Here is a 12,324-nt window from a genome sequence, read left to right on the forward strand (position 1 = left end):
ATATTTTTTATCTTTTCTTTTTAATATTCAAAATGCTATTTCAATTTTAAATTTGTGAATTCGAGGGACATGATTTGGCAGTAGTAGTAATAGTTCGGGGGTAAAATCATATTTATTCTTTAAATTATACACGCGACAATGACACATCAGCTCTACTCCAGTATTGTCACATTACCATTCTGTTAGCTAAATTGAACGGAAGTCCCACATTTTAGCAATATAAATAGTTCAGGGAGAATTTTTAACAAGCTGAAAAATTAAGGAGACACGATTTAGTAGTGGTAATAGTTTGGAAGGAAAATCCTATTAAGCCTATTAATATTATATAAAGGGAATATGATACTCAATACCAATCCACTCATTACCCTCCTTAAATAAAATTTCAGTAACAAATTATCTTACCGTACGTAAAAAAAATTGTTCAATATTTATTTGGGCCGAACCATAGCATTGTACGTACGTCTTCATGCATTCATGCAATGAAATTGACATTTCTACTGGGGGTATGTAGTAAAGTAAATGTGGGAATGAGAATCTAAATCCCTTCTTATGCTTGGTTCAAATTTTAAGGAGGTAAAGCTAATAATTTGTATGAGTCTCACATGTATTTTAAGGGTAAAGTGAACCTTTTTGTACACAAGAGTTTAATATTACTTTCATCCTAAGTCACTCTACACTTTCTAAAGCAAATCAACTACTCAAAACAAACACCACTATAATGTAGAGGCACAAATTAAGAAACATGTTCTTTCACGTTAATTTGATGGAAGACACTCACTATAAAAAAAGTCTTACTTTTAGTCACAACAAAATTTGTGACTTAAAGTGAATAAATTTTGACTAAAAAGACATTGCTATATCTCTATGTCACCACTAAAAATTATGTAGCTAAAATTATTAGCTACAATTTGTTGCGACTAAATGTGTTTTTTTTTCACAACAAATTTTACACTATATATAATAAATTGTGACTAAAATTACATTAGTAAGAACTTGTGACTAAATGTTATTTTTTAGTCACAAAAAATTATGTTGGGACTAAATGACAACTTTTTTTGTAGTGTCAAACATACTATGACCATATCTACATAGTCATTTTTGAATATGTACAAATTTATTTTTTATTGTAGGCCTTGCATGAAGAACTTCAGATCCAAATAACTCTCCATGCATTTATTGATGTAACATGTGTGATAGCTAATAAAGAAGAGATTAATACTCCGGCAAAAAAAAAGAGAATAATTAGTTATAGTTTTTAATGACTCCAGACTGCCAATAGTAGTAAAACTACAAGCATTATTGTAAGGCATAAGTGTCTAGTATACTTAATATAAATACGAGTTTATACATATATATATAGGGAAATTGCATGCATGGATTCGGAAGGTCTTGATCAACTTCTAAAGCTGAGGAGGTTTTCTAATTTTAGTAGCTTTCTCAAACCCATATGCAATTTCAATCAATTTGGGTTCAAAACCTTTCAGGACCCCAAAGAAAATGCCAAATGGCGTCCCCTCTTGAATGTAGCCTGCTGGGACAGTAATTCCAGGGAATCCCCCAATTGCCAAGATTTTACTAATATTTGGGATAGGAAAAGAAGGTCCACCACCAGCCACCAATGCATCTAGCTTGTACTTTTTCATCAACTTCACTAAACCATTATTTGTTTGTCTTGCTAGAGTGGCCAATGCAGCTTTGTCTATCCCATTTGTTGCTTCGGCTGCTATAAGTATTTCTTGCCCGTATTCCTCAGTTTTTTCCTACAATTAATGCAAAATTTAATTGGTTACTATATCTATATATGTATGTATATATACTAAATGTGTATCATGCATATATTTATATACTTACCAACTTGGAGTTTTTCTTGTTAAAGACTATGACATCGGCTACGGATCGCACAGGTGATGACACGAGCTCCTTTAGGTATGCATTTAAATCTATCTTGAACTCAGTGTTCATTGCAGTATCTTCACTCGATATATCATTCATGATTTCGTCAATATTTGTTATTTCTAGATGATCTATCACAATTGCACCTTCTTTCCTGATTTTTTTTTTTTTTTTTTTTTTGCATAAAAGTATGTCAATACATTTCACACCAAATTAAAATCATAGGAAGATATTTATATATATAAATAAATATATATATATATATAGACTTGTATTTAATAGTACTAGCTAACACGTTATAAAGGTATTGTATTACCTTAGTGTGCTGAGATGTTGCTCAAAAGTATTAATCAGCAATGTTTCAATCTCTTTATTAGAAATGTTGAATTCAAAATAGGGATGTCTTACAATCCCAAGTCTCTTTCCTTTGAGTCCATTTGGTCTAAGAAATTGTGCATAGCCACCTTTCGGAATATACTTGGATTTTTCAATTGTTGCTTTGTCATTCTTATCAACACCAGCAATGACATCAAGAACATAAGTGGCATCCGAGACAGTACTACAAATTGGTCTATTCCAACCACAACTAATTCATTCAACAGCTAATTTTGTATAAATATACATTTATATATATATATATACACGGGAGAGATAGACTCAGTAGGTCCTCTAAACAAGAGTTAAAGGTGGGTTCTTTTTCTGTTTTCATGGATAAGTTGTAATGCTAATATTTTTAAACGAAGGTATAGATTGTAATTATAAAGAACCTCTTATAAATGTTTTGAAAATTTAAATAATTAGAATACTGAAATTATGATTTTAATAGCTTGTGCATGTATAAAAATCAAAATATATATATATACAATTATATGTTATTTGAATCTTGATTTTGGTACATTAAATTATTTAAATTTTTTTCAAAATTTATAGAATGTCTCGTATAATTATAATATTCACCATCGTATAACTTATTGATGTGTCGAAAATAAATAATTTTAGGGTATATATATAAATAAAAATAAAAAGGTACTTGTAAAATACGTACCCTACGGTATCTTGTCTTTGGGTGATGGGAACAACCCCTGCTCGGCTAGTGAGACCAATAGTTGGTTTGATGCCCACCACTGAGTTTAAGCTGGATGCACATAAAATGGAATTATCTGTCTCTGTTCCTAATGTAACTGTTGCAAAATTTGCAGCTGCTGATATTGCTGATCCGCTACTCGATCCACAAGGAGTTTGCATCTTGTTATAAGGATTCTGCGTGTATTTATATATATATAAATATTTATACCATATTATCATCAAATAGAAAACGTTAAACAATAAAAATTCCTATCTCTAGATCTAGTTATTATGGCCATTCAAGAAATGTTCTTTTTAATAAAACAAATGAGGAGTGATACAAATTATTAAGATGAGGGTGTTCATCGATCGATTTGTTCGGGTTATTATATATTTTAATCAACCCAATGTAAAAATTTGGTTGCAAAAATCCAACTCTGCCTTATCTAATTAAAAATAAAATTGTTCAATACATTCAATGTTTTAGGCAGTATTTGGTCTGGTTTCCATTCTTAAGTTCTTTTAATGTTCAAATAGTTAGATTCAATAAACTAAAAGTATAATATACATCTTCCAAACTTAGACATATTATTCTAAATTGAAACTTTAAAATATTATTCCAAATTCTTGGTTAAATTTTTTAAAATAATATTTAGTATTACATACAATATATGCAATAATATACGTAATATATGTATGTATAAATAAAAAAACTCTTAGTAAGTTTATTCGGGTTATATTAGAGTTGTATAATTCTTAAACTGCCTAATTATTAGGCAGTTTGAATTTTTGTCGGGATATTCAAGTTGCATTTTTTGTCAGTTTTTTCAATTTAGTTTTAGCGATTTATTTGGTTGCCTGCTTGCAAAAACTTTTGCCCAGGCCTAACTAAGACATTGATTTTTTTGTAATAGATCTAGATTTAGGATTGTATATATAGTGATGTGTTTAAGACATTGACTCATAAATTATTACAAAAAAAAATTATATAGTGTTGTTTTTACGCCTATAACTTATTATTAGGAAGCACCATACATTAAGAAAATATACCAATTTGATTTCTTATGTTTAACCTAAATAAATACCAAGAGTTCGCCTCTATATTTTAAAAAAATAATTAACTCACTTTTGTCTATTCAATCCATAATAATACTGTTAGGTGATGTTTGGTAGAAGTATGGAATGAAAATGAATAAATTTTTATTACATTATTTATTTGGTTGTATTTTAAAGTATTAGAATGTCATTCCAATGGAATAATTTTCTACCATTTTTGTGGAACGACTATTTGATTTGAAAATGAGAGGAAAAATTATTCTAAAGCAAGATTATAAAAAAATTAATTCCTTTATAAATTTTTTTATTCATATTAATTTTTATTCTATTCCTACTTTTGGTAAAACTATTTATTTTTTTTGTAAATATTCTCAATAAAATAAAATAAAAGATTTCAAAAATAACTTTTTAATAAATTAAAAAATTATATGAATAATAAAAATTCTAATAATTAGATTGACCAAAAACAAATTCAGATACTATATAATTTAACAACTTGGAAACTTAGGGCTAATTTTTTATTTTTTTTATTCTATGACAGACACAAACGTAATATTTAGCTTTATTATATATTGACACTAAAAAGCAAATTCTGGTTATACAAGATATTTATGGAAAAACCTCCAAAGTGAAGGAATTAATATTAGAGTGTTGCTATTTGGTGTCTGATACTACTTGATAATATTGATAATATTTTATAGTTGATTAGTTATATCTTATAATATTTATTAAATTATAATATTTATTAAATTGAAATGAGTAGTAAATTTAAGGTACCGCTACCCTTAGCATTTCTCTTAATATTAATGCCATACAATTTTTTATTAGCAAGAAAAGTTGATATGAAACATATTAACGTGAAAAATGACAACAACTTACCACCCCTTGGCCTCCTCTGGCGCTCCAACCAGGGGGCGCATTATTGCCCCTGGAACCGGACCATTCGGACAAGCTGGCTTTTCCCAGTATGATAGCCCCAGCTTCCCTGAGCTTGGCCACCACTCCCGCGTCTCGTGGCACGACTGAGCCAAGCAAAGCCAGTGAGCCTGCAGTGGTGTTCATCTTGTCCTCGGTGGCTATATTATCCTTAACCAGAACAGGTATTCCATGAAGCTTAGAGAATGATACTGGAGCCTTAACCTTTCTCTCATAGTCAGCCTTATCGGCTAGAGCACCAGCATCTGGATTCACTTCTATGACCCCATGTAGTTCTGGATTCAACCGTTGGATCCGGTTTATATAGAACTGTACAAGCTGTCTTGAAGTGAGTTTTTTTTGCTTGAAAGCGAGTTGGATTTCGTCAACAGTGGCTTCTAAGATTGAGAAACCTTTATTAGCTGCATCGGAGTGGTACCCAGATGAAAGTATGGCTAGAAGGATCAGAAGCAGTAGATGGCATATAGAAGAGAGAGATAGAGCGCCCATGGTGGAGGAGAATAAAAATGGTCTTCTGCTGATTTGATGATATATCAAAATGCTATAGCTATGTCCGACATTTATAAGATAGAAAAGATGGCGTGTGAATCATGGTGTGAAATTTGCTCTCAGTCATTGTATTAGTAGCATAGTGTACTATATAGCATAATATTGAAATAGATGTTTCATCTTTAACACTCTCGATAAAGTTATGGATGGAAATTAAAGTGTATGAATGAACTTTCTTTGAAATTGCAGTGTGTGAAACCCAGATAGGATAAGGTGGCTTTACAAATATAGTAATGACTAATATAAGCAACCTATATATTTTGGTGTTTTTTGAGTTAAACTACCTCTTATAAATTTTTTTATATATGTATATATCACAAACGACAAGTCAAAAAGTGTTAATTATTAGTTTATTCTCAACAGTGGTGATTATCATATTTGCTAACACTACTACAAAAAACATATTTTTAGGACTCTTTTTTTAGAGCACTAACCTAAATGCGAGCTCTAAAAACAGCTCTTAGACTGTTTAGGACACTCATTGAGAGTCCTTAAATAATTTCTTTTAGGACACGCGATGTGCGCCCTAAAAATTGATGTGTATCCTAAAAGTTTGAAATTTTGTTTAACAAAAGTTCTTGGACTTTTTAGGACACTCATTGGGAGTCCTTAAATAATTTCTTTTAAGACACACAGTACAAGCCCTAAAATTTGTGTCCTAAAAGTTTGAATAATTTTTTTAACAAAAGTTTTATTATTATTTATTAAAAATAAACAAAAAAAATCACCGAGCTCCCTTTTCTCCCTCTCTCTCTCTCTCCTTGCGTCGTCTCTGCCAGGGCCGAACGGTCACCCTCCCGTCGCCCAACCACCGCCACGCGCCAGCCCAGTCGACGCGCCGTCCCACAAAACCTCCAACCCCCAAAGATCGGCACCTCATGCGCAGCCTAAGGCCCTCAATGGGGCACTCGAAGTTCTACGATTTTGGGTTTCTCCCAAACTTTCCAAGCACTTTTCGGCCACCTCGAGCCACCACAAGTTGATGTTGGAAAAAGCTTATACAGGATCTTTATTTATTTTCATGTATATCTAATATTAAACAGATTAATATGAGATAGCCTAAAACATGTTTCTAAAATTGAATTCAAGAGAAACAAAGAATAGAATACTTACAGTATACGCAGCGGAATTAAAGAGTCCTTCCTTCAGTTTCTCTAACTCTTGTATCCTCTCTGTCGCAGAGTATTATCAAGAAACTGAACCGATCTTCTATTTTCTTCACGATCTTCCAATGTATCCTTAGAACCACCTAGACTAGTGTGGGCAATTCTCAACACATGAGATAGATATAGAGAGAAGAAGATAAAATAACAAAGAGGCTTAGAAAATGACTTGTGTTTAGAGAGAATCTAAAACTATCAGAAAATCTGACTTGTGACTTATCTGTCGTCTCTAAAATCTTATCTCTAAGCACTCCTTTTATAGACTCAATTAGGTCATTTAATTTAATTAAAAAATCAATAAAATAACAGCCATTTTGAAGCCCTAGGTCAAAATTATCATGGGCTATAGGCCCGTGAAATTTCCCATTTGATTATAAGCCCATTGGACTTAAAATCAAGGCATGTACTATTTTCTATTGATTTAATTAATTAAATAATTATTTAAATCCTTTATCAAATTAATTAATTATAATTTGAACCTTGATTTAAACTTATTTATTAATTTAGATACCAATTTATCTTAATTAATAAATCTGCCATAATTTCTCTTTTCTTCTCAAAATTACACAACTCTGCGAAACTATCCAAAATTGACCTGGTCAACTTTGATAATTCTAATTGATGATTAAATCAATTAATTGAGACTATCTAGATGATTTTATCCAAGGTACAATGGGGACCATGGGCCTATGAAATCAAGCTCCAATAAGTTATCATAAATCTAACAAATAAATTTACTAACTTATTAATTCCTCGTGACTCCACTATAGACTCGGAATTGCACTCTTGAATTCATAGAACGCTCCATAAAAAATATAGATACGCTATTAATTATCCATTGTTACAACCATAATTTTCACTCAATCCTCTATAGACGGTCTACAATGAGATAGGACTAAAATACCGTTTTACCCCTCATTGTATTTTATCCTTAAAACACTTAGTTCCTTGTAAATGATATTTCAGTAAACTAATTTAATTACTGAAATGAGATCTCTATCATTTATCACCTTGAACTAAACTAAAAGGAAACCATCGTTTCACTTCTTCATCAGAAGCTATAGATGTTCATATCTATGATTAACACTCCCACTCAATTATACTACCGAGTTCCCAAGATGTAAGTATGGGCTAGTCCGTAGGGTAAGCTGGTAACGAACAAGTCAAAGAACTCAAATAATACAATCAGTTAGAATACTAACCACTCAGAATTGAGATTGAATTGACCTATGGTCAACTATATGATATGACTAGAATAGATAATAACGGTATGTTTACTTATCTTATCAACTGTCAATATCGGTCTTGTCCGATGTAACAAATACATCTGATCTTATCTACTTTGCTAATGTTCTGGAAAGAACATAACACTGTAATGTGTAAGTAGATCATATCGTAGATTGGCAAGTCAGTGTAAATCCGGTGCACTGACTAATCTTAGGACTAACTTATTTTTGAACATATAATCATATTTATATTCCACTGTGATTACGTCACTATAAATAAGATTAGCTATATGCTCAGGATTTAATAGAAGTTTATATTAAACAAATAATCATGAAAATAAAACATGTGAGCAAAGTGATTGACCAAGTCAAAAAATGATTTCTATTCTTTTATTGATAATAAAATTAGATTACAAAGAATTTGGGTTTTAATTAGGGCATAAAACCCCAACAAACTCCCACTTGCACTAATTGAAACTAATGCCTTAATTCTACTAATCCCATCTCCTTGATATGCTTATCAAATGTAGCTTCTGGTAGTGTCTTTGTAAACGGATCCGCAAGATTGTCTTCAGTTGCAATCTTCATAACCTTCACGTCTCCCCTGGCCACATATTCTCGAATAATGTGATACTTCCTTTCTATATGCTTACTCCTCTTGTGACTACGAGGTTCTTTCGAGTTGGCTATCGCTCCTGTATTGTCACAAAACAACACAAGCGGTTTATCCATTTCTGGAATAACACCAAGATCCGAATAGAACTTCTTTAGCCAGACTATTTCCTTAGCTGCTTCTGACGCGGCTATGTACTCAGCCTCCATGGTGGAATCTGAGATTGCAGACTGCTTTACGCTTCTCCAAATCACAGCTCCACCCCCAAGAGTAAACACCATTCCAGAAGTAGACTTTCTGTCATCGACATCAGTCTGAAAATCTGAATCGGTGTAGCCTACAGGGTTCAGAACACCACCCTTGTAGACTAACATATAATCCCTAGTCTGTCTCAAATACTTCAGGATATGCTTAACTGCTATCCAATGTTCCGGTCCTGGGTTTAACTGATACCTGCTCACTACTCCCACTGCATAGCAGATATCTGGTCTAGTACACAACATGGCATACATCAGACTTCCAACTGCAGATGCGTAAGGAACTTTTCTCATTGCATCTTCCTCTTCAGGAGTTTGGGGAGACTGCTTCTTTGAAAGATGAATTCCATGGCGGGACGGTAGACGCCCTTTCTTGGAATTTGTCATTGAGAAACGTTCAAGCACTTTATCAATGTAAGCTGCTTGAGATAGAGCTAAAAGTTTGTTCTTTCTATCCCTGATGATCTGGATACCTAGAACATGACTTGCTTCACCTAAATCCTTCATCTGGAATTGAGTGCTCAGCCAATTCTTCACATCTGATAATTTCTTAACATTGTTTTCAATGAGTAAGATATCATCTACATAAAGAACCAGGAATACCACTATTTGATTTGCCTTCAGTTGGTAAACACAGGGCTCATCAATATTTTGTTCAAAGCCATAGGTTTTGATTATTTCATCAAACCTAAGATTCCAAGAACGAGAAGCTTGCTTAAGTCCATAGATGGACCTATTTAACTTACAAACTTTTCCTTCTTGTTCAGATACATTAAATCCTTCTGGCTGATCCATATAAATGACCTCGTCAAGATTTCCATTAAGAAAAGCTGTCTTGACGTCCATTTGCCAAATCTCATAGTCGAGAGCGGCTGCTATGGATAGGAGGATGCGAATGGATTTGAGCATGGCTACCGGACTAAAAGTTTCCTCATAGTCCACGCCTTCTCTTTGGGTATAACCCTTTGCCACTAATCGACCTTTATAAGTCTCGATATTTCCATCAACACCTCGTTTCTTCTTGTAGATCCACTTGCCCCCAATGGCCCTAAAGTCACTAGGTGCTTCCACAAGATCCCAGACGGAATTTGAGTACATAGACTCCATTTCATGTTTCATGGCTTCGAGCCATAGTTCCTTTTCAGGGCTAGCCATTGCCTGTTTGAAAGACAATGGATCATCATCACTAGTGACACCAACAACCATATTGGTTTCACCATCCAAACCATAGCGAACTGGGTTTCTAGAAACCCTCCCACTACGATGAGGCTCCGTGATTGTTTGCTCAGGAACAGTGGTACTTTCTTTATTTAAATCGACTTGCGTCGGTTGTACATGAAGAGTGGGAATTTCATCATCAACACGCGTTGATGACGATGGAACATTGGTTGGAGTCAATTCTTTAACCATCTCCTCTAAAACTACTTTGCTGCGAGGTTTAAAGTTCTGGACATAGTCATTTTCCAGAAAAGTAGCATTTGTAGAAGTAAACACTTTCTTTTCTGAATGACTGTAGAAAAGTCCACCCCGAGTACCTTTAGGATAGTCAACAAACATGCAAACTTCAGTTCGCGGTTCTAGCTTTCCCTCCTTTTTCCTCAGGACGTGAGCGGGACACCCCCAGATTCTATAATGGCGTAAACTAGGTTCACGACCATTCCAGCGTTCTAAAGGTGTTTTGGGGATTGATTTTGACGGCACGACATTGAGAATGTCATTTGCGGTTTCAATTGCATGTCCCCAGAACGAAATTGGTAGAGTTGAGTAACTAAGCATGCATCTAACCATTTCCAATAAAGTTCTGTTTCGGCGTTCCGCTACACCATTTTGTTGCGGAGTACCTGGGGCAGTAAGTTGTGATAAAATCCCAAGTTCAGTTAAATGATCTTGGAGCTGCATATCCAAATATTCTCCACCCCTATCAGATCGCAAGATCTTTAACCTTTTACCTAATTGGTTCTGACTCATTGCTAAGAATTCCTGAAACTTTGAAAATGTTTCTGATTTCCTATGCATTAGGTAAAGACATGAGTATCTAGAGTAATCATCAATGAAAGTGACGAAATACTCAAAACCACCCTTGGCTTGTATATTCAAAGGTCCACAAACATCTGAATGCACAAGACCAAGTGGTTCTTTGGCCCTATCACCCTTTGCAGAGAATGGACGCTTGGTCAGTTTGCCTTCTAGACAAGATTCACAGACAGGTAATTCACCTAAGGTGAGTTCCCTCAAAGGTCCGTCCTTTGTAAGTCTTTGAATCCTATCATAGCCAATGTGACCTAGTCTCAAGTGCCATAAATACGTCATATTATTGTTATCGGTCTTTTGACGTCTATTGGTCCTAGGTTTAGCTACTTTGAATAAATCATTGTTAAGAGCGAGGGGTTCGTTAGGTCGCAGAATATAAAGCCAGTTTTCCAAACATGCAATACACAATTGTGATCCATTGAAAGAAATAGATATATTAAAACTTGTGAAAGTCATAACAAATCATTCTAATTGCAACATGAAAACTGAAATTAAATTTCTACTAAAATCCGGAATAAAAAATACATTTTTTAAAATTAAAAATTTATTTCCGAACTTCAGACGAGCTCTTCCTCTAGCTTGGACCGCAATGAATGCTCCGTTCCCAACTCTAAGCTTTAAGCCGCCTTCGTTCACTTCCTCCCACGATTCAAGAAGCTGTAAAGAGTTACAAACATGGTTAGTAGATCAAGAATCAATAATCCAAATAGAGTTATCATTCTCTAAAACACATGTTTCTAAGATAAATGAACTATAATCATTACCTTTGTTTTTATCTGCTAGAAACTTGGGGCAATCTTGTTTCCAATGCCCCTTTTCTTTGCAGTGAAAACATTTACCTTTATCTTTCTTGTTTTTCTTGTTTTTCCCCTTTGGCGTCTGTGCACTTGGTTGTGCACTCGCCTTTGCAGCTTTTGCAGGCTTGAGGTTATTGTTTTGCCCACCTTTCCTCTTGTTTCCAACTTTTGAAGATGAAGCTTGGTTAGCTTCAGCCTTAGCTGGATCAGCAGCAGTAGTAGTAGTTGTCTTCTTTTCTCCTCCCTTACTAGGTCCACCCATAATAGACTCAAAAGTCTGAAGCTCATTCATGAGCTGCGTCAAACCATAGTTGAGTTTATTCAACACATAGTTGGTGGTGAATGGAAGGAAAGCTGGAGAAAGACTGTTGAGGATTAAGCCAACTTGAGTTTCCTCATCTATTATGGCTCCGTGCAGTTCAGCTTCCTGAAAGTAGTTTGTCATCTTGATCAGGTGATCACGAACATGTTGAGAAGGTGCCATTCGAGCATTGGCATATTTCTTGGTGGCCTCAAAACGAGTCTGCGCTGACTTGGCACCAAACATGTCTTGGAGCTGATCCATGATTTCGTAGGCTGTCTCGACATTCTCCATCTTTGTCTTGAGAGTGTCGACCATACTAGTCAACATGTAGTATCGCGCCTTGTTGTTAGCCGCCTGCCAACGCTCATACTTGTCCCTCACAGACTTGGTAGCTCCTTCAGCTGGAACTTCCGGGGATTCCTCAGTCATGACGA

At 34.3% G+C, this 12,324-nt stretch overlaps 1 protein-coding gene across 1 annotated transcript; it reads right to left on the bottom strand.

Moving 5' to 3' along the window:
* Nucleotides 1–1,146: 1,146 nt before the first annotated feature.
* LOC133788615 (probable amidase At4g34880) lies at nt 1,147–5,519 on the bottom strand. The gene is made up of 5 exons (XM_062226171.1): nt 4,894–5,519; nt 2,939–3,153; nt 2,210–2,464; nt 1,852–2,047; nt 1,147–1,760 (listed from the first exon to the last, which is right to left on the bottom strand). The coding sequence occupies exons 1-5, from the start codon at nt 5,437–5,439 to the stop codon at nt 1,401–1,403; spliced, it is 1,572 nt and encodes a 523-aa protein (XP_062082155.1). The 5' UTR covers nt 5,440–5,519; the 3' UTR covers nt 1,147–1,400.
* Between the last annotated feature and the right edge of the window lie 6,805 nt (nt 5,520–12,324).

Source organism: Humulus lupulus, chromosome 1 (genome assembly GCF_963169125.1).
Source record: "Humulus lupulus chromosome 1, drHumLupu1.1, whole genome shotgun sequence".
NCBI lineage: Eukaryota > Viridiplantae > Streptophyta > Magnoliopsida > Rosales > Cannabaceae > Humulus > Humulus lupulus.